This window comes from Pituophis catenifer, unplaced genomic scaffold (genome assembly GCF_029215685.1).
Source record: "Pituophis catenifer annectens isolate HBS135680 unplaced genomic scaffold, rPitCat1.0.hap2 SCAF_2, whole genome shotgun sequence".
Taxonomy (NCBI): Eukaryota; Metazoa; Chordata; class Lepidosauria; order Squamata; family Colubridae; genus Pituophis; species Pituophis catenifer.
This window is the reverse complement of record NW_027256882.1, coordinates 232,349,015-232,367,991: the sequence shown is the minus strand read 5'-3', so window position 1 is coordinate 232,367,991 and position 18,977 is coordinate 232,349,015. Positions and strand designations below refer to the sequence as shown.

Sequence of the window (18,977 nt, the reverse complement as noted above, 5' to 3'; positions counted from 1 at the left end):
CGTGTCCCCTCCTTCTCCCCCCTCCCCTCCCCCAATGTAGACAAGGAGCCAGTTTCTGTGTCAGGTTACTGCTTTTTGCATCCTTTTAGGTACCTTGATGTTAATGGATGTAAAGACGTGAGTGATATTGGAGTTCAAGCTTTGGCAAGGAATTGCCATAAACTTTCTTATCTTGATTTGACTTCCACAGCAACAAGCAAAAGAGGGTAAGATATTTGGTAAAATAAATTGCACATTTAAAAAAGAAAATAGGTGACAAAAATTAAGACTGATCTTAAGAGTCTATTTAATATTAACTAAATTGTCAGTGCAAGCAGTGGCATAATACTACCATTGGTTAAAAATTGTTTTAAGTCACTTCAAGTGGTTATATAAAGAGGAAGCTGAGGGTATAAATTAATGAATGAAGTCTTTAAATAGGACTGCTTCTTGTTAGTGAACAGAAGAATATTTACAAATTACTTAATTTTCCTAGCAGTATAGGTAGTCTTCAATGTACAATTACAACTGAGCCCAAAATTGCTCAACAGTTGTTGAGTTTTGCCATATTTTATTATCTTTCTTGCCACAGTCGTTAAGTGAATCACAACAGTTGTTAAGTTAGTATCATAGTTGTTAAGTGAACCCATCAGACCCATGCCATGAAAGGCTTTAAAGGTGATTACCAACACCTTGAATTGCACCTGGAAGGAAACTGGCAGCCAGTGTAGCTTGCAGAGCAGTGGTGTTACATGGGCCATTCTTGGGGCCTCAAGATCTGCCCTCAATCCTGCATTCTGCACCAGCTATAGCGTCCAAGGGCTCATCAAGGGTAGCCCCATGCAGAGCGTGTTGCAATAATTCAAACACAAAATGACTAAGGCTTTTGAAGGATTGAGCACATGGATGCCTGATTAATATTCATTTCTTGATCTGATAATACAAGAAATTCACAGAAATTTGATAGGAAACTTGGAAAACATGAAACTTACTTGAGTCATGTTTGACTTCATTTGACCTGTAGTGCCAGTTAATCTACAAAAAGTGCTATTACTAAATTAGTTCAAGTAAACATTGGTTTTTAAAAGGGTTTGTGGGTAGATGTTTACCCCCATATTGTGGTTGGACAGTGGGCATCAGTTGCTACAACACTCCAGTTTGCCCATATGTATAGTGAATTTCAACATCTGTGTTGGTCTGAAGATCTATTAAGTAAGATAGAGTGGAGAGTAGACCAAAGAACATTTTCCAGTACATTTTCAATTTCCCTGAATTGTAAAACATTAAGCTCTGTATTCTAGGTAGCTATAATTGTGATTCTCAGCTTGCTTAAATACATTCCTGTATTGCTAATCTGAGTTTTATCTGATTGATTTGACGTATCTTTCGTTCAGCCCTAATTCAACCACCTTTTTAATGACTATTTTTTCCTATGAATTATTTAAATGCCACTGTACTAGAAGTTCTTATTGCAATGATATAGATTGTAGTACAACATTGTACACATTACTGTAGGAGTTTGATGATGTTTGCATTACCCTAGAATTCTATTGGCTTTCAATGGAACACAGTTTGAAAAGTTTTCAGAACTCACTCTCATATACATTCCTTATTTGCTGTTATGAAGCTTATATGTAAGTTATTCCCTGATCACTTAGACCCCTGAGAACTTCAAATTAGCTTTGCTTACTTTCTCATTTTATCAGTAGCCAGTTTTGACCAGCATTAATCTGTGAATTTAGTAAAAGGTTTGAAAGAAAATGCATACACAACATAATATACTGTATACTTCTGATATGGACATTTTTATTTCCAGTTACCTAACATGCAGACTTTTTGCAAGCATTTTCTTATGCTTAATTTTTTTGTAAAAAGTTTCATCTAATATAGAGATTTTTTTTCTTCTACAAATACAAAATGTGACAAACTGGTTGATATAAAGATTTGGGAGATTTTAAATTTATGTAACATTATGATGAATTATCTTTTAACTATTGCCACTGCTAAGAATACTATATCAGTCAGTGGGACATTTCACTCAGTGTTATTATTGCATGAATTTATATGTATGGGCAGATGCCAGGCATATGTATTTTCCTGTCCACAATATAGTTAGATAAAAATAATTGTATGCTAAGTTTAGTCCCCACTTAATCCCTTTGACCCAAATATATTTCAATGAATCTTTTAAGTAAATGGAAGCTGACACAACTTACATGGTAAAAACTATATCTTTTTGCAAATTTGAATGTATATGAGATTTCTATTAGTTAAAAGAATGTTCATCTTTTTAGTGTCCTTATACCTTTTCAAAGTAACAGATATATATTAAACAAAAGGTCTTTTTATGACCTGTTAAAAGATCCTTTTAACAGATAAAGCATTACAAATTAAGGGGTTTCCCCCCACATAGTGCCATTAAAGATAAATATGATATTATCTACCAATTGGAAGACAAAAGATGGCAGTGATGACCACTTAGCGTTATGTTTACTTAGTTACTGTGTTCATTGTCCAGGAATGCAATGAATATGGGAGAGACAACTATAGGTTTTGCCAAAATATCATCTTACTTCTTTTGTAGTGGGCACAAATAGTCATATCATAGGCAAGGCCAACAGTCATTTAGGATGGTGAATCTTTTCTACAGGTTCACTGTGTCCAACCAACATGGGCAAAAGGCCTTCTGCTGAATTTGTGACTTGTGATGATGGATGAAACTTTTATTTCTTCGAAGACCAGCCATCATACCCATCAATAGTAATGCAGAGATTGGCTTAAAGGGGCTCCTTTCTCAGCTGCTCTCAGTGGGTAGGACCAAAAGTGGGAGGGATTAGCTAGCAATAGAAGTAAAGCCTTACTTTTTGATCAGGGATCTAGAGCTGCAATGATGAACCAAGGACAGAAAAGGAGAAATGCATGGCCGTAGGATCACTTGTGTGGCAAAACTATTCTTCCATCATCTTAAATCACAAATTGTATATAAAGTGATAGTCATCTAAGCTAACCAAAGATGCCATGAATTAATTAGAGAAAACAGGACCATTCTCTTTACCATGTCACTGCAATTATTCATGATTAAGGACATAGATCCACCTAATATTGTACAATGTATCCAAGATAATTGTTTAATGATCTTTTTTTCAAATCTTATAGTAAAAGCATAATGTAGTTTGTTCTTGGATTTCAGGGTTTGCTTGTTGGCTAATTTCTGCTTTAATACCTTAGAGTGTCTGAAGCTTAGTTTCTGCAGGAATATCTCTCTAGATGCAGTTGCAAAACTGTGTAAAAACTGCAAAAGGTGAGTGTAATTTAAACTGATGCTAAAGTCTCTCTAAAATTCAGACTATTTCATTTCAGTGACTTGTTAATAAGCAGGGCAAGCTTATTTTAACTATTGAAATGAAGTTGTAAGGATAGATAGCCCGGTGGTCTCCAGATGTTATGGATTATTGGTCATAATAATCAAGAGATTTAGGGCTTATAAACGGTGTTATTTAGTATATGATATGTTTAAAATAATAAAAAAGAAACTGCCAGGGGTTATGACCAAGATTTATTATATTATATTATATGAAAAAGATATGGGAAAAAGAATAGGATCCCTATGTCCCGTACTAATACTCCATCCAAAAGCCAAAGTAGTTTTAATCTGTTCCTACTTAATGAAATTTGTTGTTTCAATGTATGATAATATCTTTAATTTTAATGGTCTGAGTAAAGGTTTAGATAAATTTGTGGTAGAACATATTTTTCTGATATTCAAGGATAAATGCTAATATAGCTTTAGAAATAAATTTCATCCATACACTGCAAATTATTGGAAATTCTAATCAAGGTTAGAAATGGAGGTGCAATGGACTGAAATATTGAGGAAAAGTGCATGGAGAAATGTTGCAATGCTTAACAGGACTGCTCCACCTTACATTTTATTGCATGCCCTCCTGTTTTAAATAACTAAATTAGAAATTCCTAACCTTTGGGCACCATTGGCAGGACCTGGAATTTGGACAGCCTGTTTTGAACATTTCTCACTAAATGGCTGATGTTTTTAGCAGGACCAGTTACAAAATATTCATTTATCAGTATTTATATTTTATACTCACTATCCTATCAAGGATCTCAGAAAGTTGTCTATTTCCTCCTGTCCCTTCCTTTTTATTTTTCTGGATAGATGGTCATTTGTAACATCCTGATATTTGGGTCCCAAGCATTATTTCAATAAAGATTTTTCTTGGGACTGGAACTTTATCCTGCAGAAGTTTCCCATTAGCTTTGGAAAAAAAATAACATTTCAAAACAAGAGAGACTGGAACCTGCTTCCTGTTCAAGCATTTATTCAGTGCTTTAATCTTTATGCTTAGCCAACCAGCATCATGAGGGAAAAATATTTGTACTTCCAGACAATTTAAATCTGCTAGGTAAACAGATTTAAGTTTTCAGTAGATGTCACCAACTATACTAACTATAGACCCATATCTTTACATCTCAAGTTACACTGAATTAATATTCAAAGGGTGTGGTTATGATTCTTTTGTTACTAAAGTGGTGATTTTATTGCTGCATATCACTTTAGAATTGATGAGAAATCTAACTGCAATAGATTCATTTATAAAATATTGCCGAAATTAGGTGAATGAGAACAACCAGTATTCTTTATTAACGTAAGTTTATAAATGTTAGAAATATATTGTATATCTGATAGACATGTGGTACGGAATAAAGCAAATATTTATGCTAATAAGGAAAAGGGCAGCAGAAATAATGCCAGGGATATTTTATGCATAAACATGTTGAGCAGTTTCATTCCCCATTGCTGATAATTCTTGGAACTGGTCCATATTTCAGGAAGTTAGCCAGATAGATAAAATGTGTAATAAAGGGTAGGAAAGGGATGTTGGTCTTACCGTGATACGTTCCTTCTCGTAGTGTAAAATGGGAGGTGCCAGTCTGGGTATTCCTTGCTCTAGCTCTATGTCCTGAGCTGAAAAGTTCTGAAGATCCGCCTCCCTGGTGACGTCTCTTCAGTTTTTGCCAGCGAAGCCAAAGCGAATGGTACACAGTCTGAAAGATAGAAACAACATGCTCCACCAGGGGAGCCGGCCCAGGCAGCCACAGACAGGGTGGGGCTGGCACCTCCCATTTTACACTACGAGAAGGAACGTATCACGGTAAGACCAACGTCCCTTCTCCATAGTGTAGAAATGGGAGGTGCCAGTCTGGGATATACCAAAGACCGGCCAGCCCTAAGGGAGGGAACTGTCCTGGGCCGACGACCCCGGATCTTCATGAACCCGCTGCAGTACTCTTCTCCCAAATGCTGCTTCCGCCGAAGCAAAGGAGTCGAGTCTATAGTGACGGATGAAGGGAGTGGGAGTAGTCCACGTGGCCGCCCTACAGATGTCCTCCACTGACGCCTGAGTAGACCAGGCCGCAGTTGTGGCAGCACTGCGGGTGGAGTGGGCCGTTATCCCCTGAGGCACCGGGAGAGCCTGAAGCTCATATGCCGAAGAGATGCACGTCCTAAGCCAGCGCCCCACCGTGGAAGAGGTCACCCTGTGGCCAAGAGTCGACGGCTGAAAAGAGACAAAAAGAGCCTCCGTCTTTCGGAAAGAAGAGGTCCTAAAAATGTAAATACGGAGGGCCCTCCTCACATCCAAGGTGTGCCAGGTCTGCTCCAAGGCGTGCCTAGGCCGAGGACAGAAGTCTGGCAGGATCAACTCCTGTGCTCGGTGAAACAAGGAGTTGACCTTAGGAAGGAAGGCAGGGTCCAGCCGCAGAACCACCCTGTTGGGGTGAAAAATACACAGATCTTTCCGCACCGATAAAGCCGCCAACTCCGAGATCCGTCGGGCAGACGTGACGGCCACAAGGAAAGCTACTTTACACGATAGGAGACGGAGACTAGCCTCCCTCAATGGTTCGAAAGGTGCCTTTGTTAACGCCTGAAGGACCTTAGCGAGGTCCCAAGTGGGAAAACGGTGAATAGGCGGTGGTTTTAAATTAGCTGCCCCACGCAGAAAAATCTTCACCCTTGGATGGTTAGCGAGGGAACCCCACTTCCCAAGTGTCAAGACAGTGCCTAGCGCAGCCACCTGTCGCCGTAGAGTGTTGGTGGAAAGTCCCATGTCCAACCCGTCCTGAAGAAACTCGAGCACCTCCACCACGGATGCTGAAGTTGGACTCAAATGTCTAGAGGCACACCACACCGCAAACCTGTTCCATGTGGCCTCGTAAATGCGCGTGGTGGAGGGCCGCCTGGCCGCCTGCATCGTCCTGATGACCCTGGCCGGAAAGTTCTCCCTCCTCAAGAGCCCCCGCTCAACCTCCACGCGGCTAACTGTAGTCTCTGCGGGTCCGGGTGCAGCACCGGACCTTGGCTGAGGATGACTCTGTCCGGGGGAATCCGCCAGGGCCTGGCGACCGACAGGTCGACGAGGTCGGCGAACCAAGGCCGCCTGGGCCAGTGCGGGGCCACTAACACCATCTCTGCCCCCTCCAACAACAACTTCCGAATGACGGCTGGGATCAAGGGTAGGGGAGGAAAGGCATAAAGGAGGCCCCTGGGCCACGGGGTCCGCAGAGCGTCCACCCCCGCCGCTCCCAGGGCTGGAAAGCGGGAGAAGAAAAGAGGAAGCTGTGAGTTCGCTGGAGAGGCAAAGAGGTCCACTACCGGGCGACTGAACCGGTCGACAATCTCCGCAAAGAGGTCGGGATGGAGCCTCCATTCCGAGGGGTCCACAGTTGCTCGGCTCAGCCAGTCGGCCTCGACATTGTCCGTCCCGGCGATGTGGTCCACTGACAGAGACAAAAGGTGAGTCTCTGCCCAAAGGCAAAGGGCCTCCGCCTCTCGCATGAGAGTCTGGGAACGAGTTCCCCCTTGCCTGTTGATATGGGCTTTCGTTGTTGTATTGTCCGTGAGAAGAAGCACATGCTGCCCCCTCACCTGCGGCAGAAAGGTCTGGAGAGACAGGCGGGCAGCTCGGAGTTCCAGCCAATTGATCTGGTGAGACATTTCGAGGCGTGACCAGCGGCCCTGGGCCACCTGGGATCCGCAATGACCCCCCCAGCCCAGAAGACTGGCATCTGACGTTACTACCACCCTGTGAGGCTCCCTGAAGTAACAACCCTTCTGGATGGCCTCTGACGTCCACCAGGTCAGGGAACGCAGAACCCGTAACGGAACTTGAACTCTGATCTTGGACGAGCTCATCCCTGCCTTCTGAAAGGGAAGCAAGAACCACTGTAGTGGTCTTGCATGGAACCTGGCCCAGGGAACAATGTTCAAACAAGATATCATTTTCCCCAGCAGGTGGGATAGTTGGTCTACTTGAACTGTCTGGGACCCCTGAAGGGAATGAATCAGTGCCCTTATACTGTCCTGTCTGTCCGGGGACAGGAAAACCTGCCCCGCTTGCGTGTCTATCAGGGCTCCTAGGTGCACTAACCTTGTGGAAGGTATCAGATGACACTTTGCCAGATTCACCGAGAACCCGTGGTCCCTCAATACCTGTATTGTAGTGGCCAAGTCCCGTTCTGCTCGCTGCTGGGAGGACGCTTGTAAGAGCAGATCGTCGAGGTAGCATTGAATTCTGATGGGAAGAGACCTGAGATAAGCCGCCAAGACAGAAAGAACCTTGGTAAACGTCCGGGGGGCGGAAGCCAGCCCGAACGGCAGGGCAAGATATTGGTAGTGACGGCCTGAATAGCAAAACCTCAGGTATTGACGATGCTCCGGCCGAATTGGTATGTGGAGGTATGCTTCGGTCAAATCGATGGAGGCTAGGAAGTCTCCCTCCCTGATTCCCGCCAAAATGGAATGCAGGGAATGCATTTTGAACCTCCGGTAAACGAGAAACTCGTTCAGACCTCTTAAATTTAGAATTGCCCTCCACCCCCCCGAGGCCTTTGGGATGACAAATAGGATGGAATAGAACCCGCACCCCCTCTGCCCCAGTGGAACTGGCTGAATGGCCCGAATATCCAGCAAATGCTGGATAGCCGATTCCATGAGTCCCCGTCTGAACGGGTCTCCAGAAACGGGGCAGGAGAGGAAACGCCTCGGAGGAGGTGAAAGGAATTCGAGGGAGAGCCCTGCTCTTACTGTCTCCCTCACCCAATTGTCTGTTGTTAGGTCGTCCCAGCGGTCTGCAAACAGGCTGAGCCTGCCTCCAAGAGGGTCCAAAGACGGACAGTCACTTAGATCTCCTGGCCCCTCTGCCCCCAGAGCCCCTGAAGGGCTTGTTGGACGCCTGTTGGCGACCCGGGGGAAGGCTGATCTATCTGCCTGGTAAGTAGGTCTAGAGAAGTGAAAGGGCCGTTGCTGACGGGGAAAGCTTGGCCCGGCTCCCCCCTGACGGAAGGAGGGCCGCCTATAGTAAGGGGAGGGACGGAAATCCGATCGCCTGCTCTGGGACGGGAGGACCTTCCTCTTATCCCTCGTTTCAATGAGTAGAGGATCTAAGGCTCGGCCAAAGAGAAACCCCCCCTCAAAGGGAGCTGAAGCTAACTTCCACTTATTCTTCCCGTCCATTCGCCAATGACGCAGCCAAAGCATACGTCTAGCAGTGACTGACGAGGCCATGGCTCTGGCGGAGAACCTGGCAGCGGCCAAGGTAGCATCCGCCGTGTATTCCGCTGCAGCTAAAACCTTAGAAAGGTCCTGGTGTGCCCGAACATCATCTGGTGCCAAATGGCCTTGTAGCTGGCGGAGCCATCTGACCGACGCTCTGGTGAGGAAAGATGCTGCCGAAGAGGCTCTTACAGCCCAGGCATCCGCCTGGTGCGCGCGACGAAGTGCCGTCTCCTCTCGCCTATCTTCTGCCTTTAAGGCGTCCTCTGCATCAGGTGGTAAAACAGAAGAAGAGGTGAGAGCCGCTACCGGAACATCCACCTTTGGAACCTCCAACAAGGCAAGCATGTCCGCATCCACCGTAAACAACTGGTTGTCCAGCCCTGAGGCCCGGGAGGGTAGAGCTGGGGCTGCCCACTGTCTACGGATCATGTCCAGAACATTTCCGGAATGGGAATGGTATCTGCCTCCACCGCCTGCTCTGTGAAAAGATAATCATCCTGCTCTCCAGTACCCGAGGTACCAGAGAGTGCTGGGTCAGGGCCCAATCGAGCAGTGGCCCTGGCCTTTGTCAGAAGTGGCTTCAAAAGGGCGGGGTTAAATAAGCCCTTGAAAGCTGGCCTGGGTGGTTGCACCTGATCCCCATCCGAAATCTCTCCCTCTTCCAAACAGTCTTCTGCATAGTCAACTAGTTCAGAGGGAGAAGGGGAGACCTGCCCATGGAAATCCTCAGAAGGGGCAATAAAGCCCTGGGACTCTACCTCAGGTCTAAGGGCATACATTTGTGCAAACATCTGTGACTGAAGCTGCATCCCTTCTGCAATGCCCTGCCTAATTGCCTGCTCCACCCAGGACTTCATGGAATTCTGAGCATCCAGTTCCCCCCCCCCATCCTGACGAAGGCCAGCCGCCGTGGGGGTAAATGTGGCTTCAGGGCAATTAATGGTCCCAGAAGGCCCTGGACGCTGATGGGGCTCGTCCTGCATCTCTGGAGACCAAGCCCTGGATGGCCCAGCCAAGGTGGGAGAATGGACAGTCTGAGGGACAGGATCTTCCACAGTCTGAACTGAAGTCTGAAGCGCAGGCACAGTGGCTTGAGGTGTGTCAGCAGCCGTATTAATGGCAGCAGCCCTTGCAAATTCTCTGTCCAAGGCACGTTGTCTAACTTGAGCTGTCTTTTCCTCAGCCTTGGAACGCCCAGGGCGAGCTCTAGCCTTGGCCTTAATTTTATTAGCTGCAGCAATGCTGGCAGTTCGAGGCCTAGAAGCCCTGCCCCTGTCAGGTATAGGAGACCAGGAGCCCTCAGCAGAGAAGGAAGATTGCCTGCCAGCATCCCTCATGATATAAGTCAGTTGTCAATCACAGGGAAACCAAAATCCAAAGACTCTGCAAAAAATAACAAAGGAGAGAGAATATATATATATATATGGAGATATATATATATATATAATTATACAGGCCTTGAATGAAAAACAAAATGGCTCTCAGGTCTCAAAATGGCCGCTCTTCAACTGCCACAGTATAAATAAAGGCCCACTTAGAAATTTAGAATCAGTATCAGGTCAGGCCAGCCAGCAAACCCGCAGATATAAATTACACTGTTAGAGATCCACGCTTTTCACTGCTTCACGAGTGTAAAAGCAGCAGCGCTGTGCCCAAAGGTTGCCAGGGGATCAAAGCCGCCTGGACTAAGTAGCGCCAAGAATGCGCGGGGACGAAAGCCGCCGCGACTTACAAGCCGCCATTACTAACAAAGGCGCAGCGAGGCCCTAGCGCCATGCCCAGATTCTTCAGCCATTGCCACTTTCATAGAAACTGCCACATTCAAAATAGCCAGTTCCCAGGCTAAGAATCCTGCTTGCAAGGCTGCAGCAAGCTTCACCAGGCAAAAAGGCAAGAAAAACGCCGCTCCGCTTCACAGCTGACGAGCGGTGATCAAAAGGGACGCCGCGGCAGCCAAAATGGCGCGCGCGGCTCCCGCGGCTGTTTGGGAAGCCTGGGAGGCTTCCGAAGAGGATCTGGAGGGACCGGGGCGAAAGCCAGCCGGCTAGCCCTTCACAGCCGCCCACGAGATAGGGGAGGTTGGGGGAGAACAACAGCCACCCCCCCCACGCTCGATCCAGAACCGGAGAGCGCCCCTTTGACCAATACCTGGTAATCCAGCAAAGGAGAGGCTTTCTGAGAAGAAACAGAAACAAAATCCAAAAGAAAGAAAAATAAAGAAAATCCAGGGAAATAATGATCACCATTTTGGCTAGCTCAAAGCTCAGGAGCTAAAAATTGCAACCAGAGCTGTGCTGAGCTGAAAAAAACTGAAGAGACGTCACCAGGGAGGCGGATCTTCAGAACTTTTCAGCTCAGGACATAGAGCTAGAGCAAGGAATACCCAGACTGGCACCTCCCATTTCTACACTATGGAGAAGAGGTTGTGGCCTGTATAACGTGTAAGTCTAAAAATTGGATTGCTCAACTCTTGTAACTTAAGGATATTTATAAAGGTAGAACTTTAGGATATTTGTTGTGTTGTTTTGCGGATGATTTGAAGATATTACTTTTAAGCTTTGTTAAGCTGTAGAGTTTAATTTTTGAAAGAATAATCATCTGTGTTTTCACACTTATGTTAAGAACCAGTGTATGCTCAGATGTGATTCAGTGTACATAAATCAAGTATGGAGTGCTATAATTAATTCTGGAGCAATTTGCTTCCAATATCATCTATTGTTTGTTTTATTTAATAGTTTTAGTGAAATAACCTTAAGTTTCTTTTCAAATGACTGACTGACTTCACTCAAAACTTCCTTGTTTAATACATTCTTTAGAGATATTGTAATGCTAACCTCACTGTTTATTATTTATGTCACATTGCTGTTTCCTAGAAATAAGAGCAAAATTAAAACTGCAGGTTCAGTTTACTTATAGAAACACGCCCAGTGTTTCTCATTTGCTTCAAATTCTACCAGTATTTTATGAATTATATATGTTGTAGTACTCATACTCTCTGCAATATATTTTACAGAAAAGAAACATCTTAATTATTATAAAAAAACATAACTGTGGTTGTGCAATAATTGTGATTGTGCACTAATTTGGCAATTGTGAAACTATTATTCTACTGATGTTCTTTTTTCATTCCAACAGACTGCAAATACTTCACTTATATGGTTGCCGCTTTATACCTGATTTGGAATCCATTACAAAAGTTAATAAAACTGTTAAAATATTTCATGACCTGACAATTGCAACTGTGAAGTTGTTACCTGAGTGAGAACTCTGACAAATCTTTCAGTAGTTGTCTAATTAATAGTTTAGTTTGACTATGATTTTTTTTTATGTGGTTAAAATGTAGATACGTACCTTTATCCAATGCTTCCTATTTGTGTTTCTTTGTCATCTGTGGAATAGTTAAAATGAAGAAAATCTTGTTAGAGCTATTTTCAAGAAATATTTCCAGTTTCTTTGATGATATAACTACCATCACCAAATTTGAATGACATGATGTTCTCAGAAGATCTAACCTCTCCAGATATTGGATATTTAAATTAGAGCTGCATTCTGACTGATATCTCTTTTAAAACCAATACCTACGTAATATATTTTGGAACAAAACCTTCTTTTGCTTTTTTTATGCGGAGAGCTCTGCCTTCATTGCTTGCACTATGGCTCATAAAAATAAATCGTCTTTTGTTGAATGTTTTTTCTGCCAGTTGCTTGAATAACATGGGTTGTCCCTCTGGCTGCTACACTGATGCCAGTCCTACATAGGCGGAAACTGGCTGCCTGAATAATACATCAAGAACCATCTGTTTTGTAAGCTGCATTTTCTGTGACACCATTAAATGACACCATATTTGATCTTAAGAAGAGAGTCAAAGCAAAGGGCTTGAACATTATGGCAAGATAAATATCAGCCTCCCACAATGTTGCATTTCTCTTGGGAATCAAATGCAAATTTTTGATAAGAGTATACCAATAACCTTTGGTCACAGCATTTTCAGATAACGTCGGCACACTATGTGTCACAAGTGGATACAAAATCTTGCTGTTCGATATCTTTCAATTTCCTGGATTATACTAAAAAGACTAGCCCAGCTACCTCAAATATCTCAGAAACCATCTCTGCTCTGAATGTTACTTACCTCAGAAGAAAATCATCTAAGTCCTTTCATCTCATAAAGCTAAATTAGTATCTCCACAAGATGTTTCTTAAACCTGAAACTTTTCCAAAACATTCTGTAATAATCACATTTACCTTATCGTCATACCATAATCATGATTTTAGAAACCAATCCTTTATAAATAAATAATAAAAATTTTGGACATCAATTAAAAATTAAAAATATAAGCAGATGCTTACATTTAGTATAGGAATACACAATTAAGAGAGATAGAATACTTATTTCCATATACATGGACGGCAGCCATAGAGAACTAAATGGCAACATCTTGTATTTTATTGTTTCAGAGGACAGGAATAGAACCAGAATTGGGTAGAAAATTACCAGAAAATTGCTTTTTTTAGAGTTAAGAGATGAAAACCAACGAAATGTAAATGTCTTAGAGCAATGGGCTTTGTGCAAGTGATATTCAAGAAGAGATTGAAGAATCATCTGCCAGAAATGCTGTCGCCATGATAACACTTTTATTATGGAAATTTGATAATTACCTCTAAGCTCCCTTCCAAATCTAATATTCTCTGATTCTAGGATTCCAGTATCAAAAATTGGTTTCTGAGTAGTGCCTTTCGTCCTAAATTATGTAACTTCTTTTCCTACTGGAAAGTACCCCAAATCTATGCTGTTAAATTAGAGGGATACAACAGAATCCCATGTGCCTAAGGACATCATCTTCATTAACACGCATCAAACTTCTGTCCCACTGATAGAATTGTAAAATATATTGTTTTAATTAAAGATTAAATGGAAACCTGGAATGATTTTTATTTTCAGCAGGGGAGGGCAATTAATTTTGCCAAGGGCCACATGAGAAACTCGGACTGTTGTGGAAGGCCGAACCAATTGGGCCGTGAAGTTAGTTGCATAACTGTTAGTTGCGATAGCAAAGAACATCCTGTGTGGCTAAAGGTGGGTAGGAAAATTCAAGTGTGCCCAGGTCTGATTTACAGCTCTATGCTTCTGAATCTACGTAAGACCAACAGGAAAACAAAAACGATGAAGGATTGCGATGCAGTACTTGGAATCTAAGGGAAAGTTTTATTTATTAAAAAGTACCAATTTGGAAGAAAAAAGTTCCATTGTTCTTTCAGATCATGATAGTGGATCATACTAATATAATTCTACTATATTCCTTCTTCAGAGTTTGCTGATCTTTTATTCTAGGGGTGGACTGGTAGCTCCCACATCAGTAGGATCCAGAATAAAAACAATGTCCCTAAATTATCTAGATTGTTTTGTTCATAAAATGATAGGGACTTTTCTTTTACATAACTCTTAGTTGCCATAGCAAAGAACATCCTGTCCTGTGTATGTGGGTAAAAAAGTTACTTACTGTTAGTATAAAAAATTGTGTCTCAATTGAAATTATTGATTTCTTATCTATTTGGAATTTTGATCTGTAGCATTCTGTTTTCCTAGGAAACATGATGTCTAAATCTTAAAAGTTAAATTAAAAAAAAATAAATTAAAAAAAAAGTTAAATTAAGTTAAAACCCAACTTAAAAGGCTTTTATTACCACTTGCTTGGATTGGCAATCCAATCAATAATAATGCAGAACAGAGGTATGTGTATGTGCATGTGTAGAAATTGAGGTTCTTGGATGGCACGAGCCTCCTAAAAGCCTTGGATGTGGCCCTCAGAGATCTTCAAATGCTATCTAATTGTAATCTATATTAAATGCTTGATTAGAAAACAAACATTTAAGTAAATTTAATTACAATTTAATTACATGAAATCAAATAGAGTTTTTGTGCTGGACTTACTTTTTTTTGAGAAACGTGGCCTTTGATATCGTTTTCTTTAGTAGTTCAGGCACTGGGCTAGAAATCAAGATACTGTGAGCAGGACTTTGGGCCAATCACTCACTTTCTCAGTTCAGCTCACCTCACTGGGTTATTGCTGTGAGGAAAATAGGAGGAGGAAGGAATATTAGTTATGTTTACCACCTTGAGTTATTTATTTATTATTATTTATTTATTATAAAAATGATAAAGGCCAAATAAAAATGACTCTGACATATGAGGCTTAAACCACAGAATCAGAATTTGAATCTGTCCCCTTATTGAGCAATAAATTGAGCATTTATTAAATTTTATTTATCAAACTTATATAGCTGCCCATCTAACCAGAGGTGACTTTGCATGGCCATACTACAAGCAAAAGGATTCAACTAGATATAAGCTGTCTGTTTATTACTGTTTCTCATTTGGTTGCCGCCTCTTCATTTCCATTTCAGCATATAGGTGGTCCTCAATGACCCAAGTCCATACCAACAAATCTGTAGCTAAACAAAGCAGTTCCAGTTATTGTCATAAAACGAATCCTGGGTTTGTTTGGTGAAGATACACCTAGATTCAAGCCATCCCTGACTTGGTCCCTCCCAGCCCAGAACTTCAATTCTCCAACCACTTGGAGAACTTCTTCTTCTCCCTCCACGTTCTCTCCCCCAATTCTGTTCTTTCAGCTGCCCTGAAGAGGCTGCTGTATGCCACTGCCACCATCCCAGTGGACCTTCCCATCCTCCCGGGTGGAATCATCATTTTCTTCTTCTCTCTGCTAAGCACGCACCACTACCAAGGAACACTGCCTCCTACTGCAACAGTCATAAGGTTGAGAACTGGTTCCAAGTCTATTTTTTCAGTGTTGTTGTAACTCAGTGTTCACTAACGAATGGACACTAAGCGAAGACTACTGTATTGTGAAATACTAAGAATCAGAGCAGATGGTTATATTATTTAAGATAAATGTGTCAGTAAGTTTCTCTATGATCTTAATGCAATGGCTATTTTTAAAATAAAAATACATGTTTTTTTAAAAAATGAGTGTCTCACTGCGATAACAAAGTGTTACAATCTTAGGTAACTTTTGATAAAGTATGGCTAAACAGAATTGTGTCCAGAAACAAGCCTGGCAAGAGAACATTTTCTCTAGTTATTCTTAATGACTCTCAACCTCACAAAACCAGTGTTACAAGTAAATGCCACTTCCTTTTCTAGAGTCTCAGGTGATTTATTTTGTGTTCACTGCAGAAAGGTCAGATGCTGCAATTTGTAGTGCCACTATTTCCTGAAACTTGTCCCAACCCCCAATGTACATAAGATTGGGTCCCACATTTCAGAATGACATTTCGTTGTATTTAATCAACTATCCAAAATTAACTTATGAACTCAGATAGGGATATGTGTGTGATTGTTTTTTTTACTATGAATGTAAAACATGTAATCCCAACCAAGTTAAATAAATGTATCATAAAACTTGTGAAATTACACAAGCTTGGGGGTGAAGCAGGGGTGAAATCCAGCAGGTTCTGACAGGTTCTGGAGAACCGGTAGAGGAAATTTTGAGTAGTTTGGAGAACTGGCAAATACCACCTCTGGCTGGCCCCAGAGTGGGGAGGGAATGGGGATTTTGCATTATCCTTCCCCTTGAGTGGGGGTGGGAATGGGAATTTTGCAGTATCCTTCCCCGCCACACCCACCAAGCCACACCATGCCCACCAAGCCACGCCCACAGAACCGGTAGTAAAAGAAATTTGAATTTCACCACTGGGGTGAGGTCTCCTAGGCTTTTTTCACATAGAGAAGCATTTAAAACGGCAACTTTATGGGAAAAAGGAGGAGGACAGCCACAAAGTGTTTCCACCAGTAAGATATTTTTTAGGGAAGACTGCTTGATTTCCCCCAAAAGTATGGTTTTCCTTCTCCAAAATAATAGAATTAAAGTGACCCAAACTTCTATTAGCCAAGAACAACCTGGCTGACAATAGAAGCTGATGCCTATTTCTTGACGTGATTCTTGGCTTCTGGGTGTATTTAAGTTGACAATCAAGTTAAATTCTTTATAGTTTGGGGCTTTCAGTGAACAGCAGGACCTGCTGCCCGCTTATTTAGAAGAAAACTGCGTCGAGGGGGACATCCTCATCTAAGGGCCGCTTTTAAGCCTGCAGCCTACTGGATTAAGGAGGCCAGGGGCCGGGGCGCAGAAAGGCAGCCGCCTGTCCCCCTCCCAAGCACAGTTGAATCGGTCTGTAGCAAAGGCTCCATTCGATTCGGGGCTATAACCATTCCTTTGGCGCCTAGTCAATTAGCGTCGTCAACCTTGACTAAGCAGCCAAGCCGCCTCTTTCCAGGATGCGGCGCTCTTGGCGGGCCGCAAAAGAAACCTGCGCCGCGGGGGAAAGAATCGTCAGAAGTGGAATTCACACCTGTGACGGACCAGCCCCGTCCTCCCCGTTCCTATACGTCTGGCAGGCCGCAGGGCGGTCGCGCCCGGGCGGACGCTCTCAAAGCAGCTCTCTCCACTGGGAGGCAGGGCGGGCGCTGGGGCGAAATTCTTGGGAAGAACTTTTTCTTCTCGAGGGGTGGAGCGGAGAAGGGGCGGCCTGGAAGGCAGCCGGCAGCAAAAGCACGGATTCGGGCGCGGAGAGTCGCCGGTCTTTCCTTCCCGGATCGGGGTTCCCCGCCGCTTGGAGCCGTCGAGGCGTCTCCGCGAGTCCGCCGCCCTCCCTCGCCGTGTGATGGGCTCCTCCGCGGGGGAGCAGGTAGACTTGGACGAAGGTGGCCGGCTCCGCTCGCTCTTTCTGGCCTGCGACGTGAAAGGTTCCGGCCGGATCGAGCGCGATGACTTCGGCTCGCTCTGCGCCGAGCTGAGGGTCCGGCCGGCGGAGGCCGAAGCTATTTTCCAGCGCTTGGACACTGACCGAGACGGCGCCATCACTTTCCACGAGTTCGTTCGGGGGTTTCGCGGCGTCGCTCAACCGCAGAGGCGGCGGAGCGACTGCGAGGAGCTCCCCGGGGAAGAGAGCGGCGCTTTCGGTGCCTTCGCCGGGATGGCGGCGGCGGCGACGGGATCTGCGGTGGGTCCCAGCCAGGCCTGGCGGGAATTTGAGCTTCGGCTCGGGGAAGAGGCGGGCTTCATTCCCAGGTAAGTCGCTGTTGCCTCCTCTAAGGGGAAAGGCGCGCCATAACCAGCCCCAGAAGTTTTAGCCTTTACTTTTTCACTCACCCTTGAAAGGTAAAGATGTTAAAAGTCCTTCTGAATAGTTCCGCCTTTTATTTTCCGAAAGATACAAGCCTGTTTTACTGTTAACAAATCGCTTTAGCAAACTTCAAGCAGTGTTTTCGGAATGGATAAAGGTTGCACCTGTTGAACTTTTGCCGGGCAGGTATTACTTCAGGGATACACAAGGGGTATCGCGGGCAGCATTTGACCATGTGATTATTATTATTATTTATTTCAGCCTTTCCATGGATAGAAGTTGAGGATCATGTATTTTATTATTTTCATTCTTCATAGTACAGTAAACACTAGTCACCTTTTCTACAAGGAACTGGGAGTCAGTGTTTACCCTCTTTTATCAATGCAAAGGTGGTGAGGTAGGAGAGGCAGTGTGTGTGTATTTGTGGCTTTGCTGGCATGCAAACTCTTAAAATTTTAGGTAGTTGCCAATGAGTAACTGGCTTTCCGATGAAGCAGAGAAAGTCCAAGATTATAGTTTCTAAGCAACGGCTGCTGTTTTCACTCTAACTGGAAATAATCTATTGCAGTTTTATCTCAAGCCTGTCTATAGCATAGTTTTTGGGGAAAAAAAGTATAAACTTTTTAATAAAAAGAACGCCGGACCCTCTTCCTTCTCCAGCGTGTTTGGTATTTGCTGTTCCCATTGAAAATCATCCCTGTTAGAAGAAGTGGCATATGGTAGCATCAGCAGATGGCTAGAGAGGGCAGCAGAAAAATGACAGGGGAATTTTTGTTTTTGTTTTAATGATGCAACACATACCTTTGAAAACTCTCATCTAGCAAGCCTGCAAGGTGCCACGTTGCTCCTAGTCTTTTCTTGTTGGTGCAAGTAAATAGAGGTGCTCTGCTCAGATTTCAAGTCTTTTCTTATGACTCTAAAAGAATCTCATTCTATTTTCTCTTGGTACTGCCTACCTCAGCTGATCACTTTGCAGTCTCCAGGTTTTGTGGGAGTCCATCAAGCACATTTCCAAGCTAGTATACTTTCTTATACCTGTCTTGATTCTTCAAACAGCTGCTCCTGGGCAGTGAAAAGCAGAACAAACAAACAAAAATCAATCAAGTGAATTTTACCAAGTGATAGTCCTGCTTGAAGTCAGATTTTTGATGTATTCGAAATTCTTTTTATAGTTAAAATGTGAAAAGTTTGTTGTTTGGCTGTTCAAAGATGTCCGTTTATTTAGACCTATATGGTTTTAGTATTGTGAAAATAATTCTTCGGTTGAGTTTTGTA

General features: G+C 43.4%; 1 protein-coding gene across 1 annotated transcript in view; it reads left to right on the top strand.

Annotated features, from left to right (window-relative positions):
- The first annotated feature begins 17,240 nt into the window (after positions 1-17,240).
- Positions 17,241-18,977, top strand: part of RASEF (RAS and EF-hand domain containing) — a 35,749-nt gene continuing 34,012 nt past the window's right edge. Inside the window, exon 1 of the mRNA XM_070935625.1 lies at positions 17,241-17,647. Coding sequence (XP_070791726.1) covers positions 17,241-17,647 — 407 coding nt within the window. The remainder of the gene's footprint in view (positions 17,648-18,977) is intronic.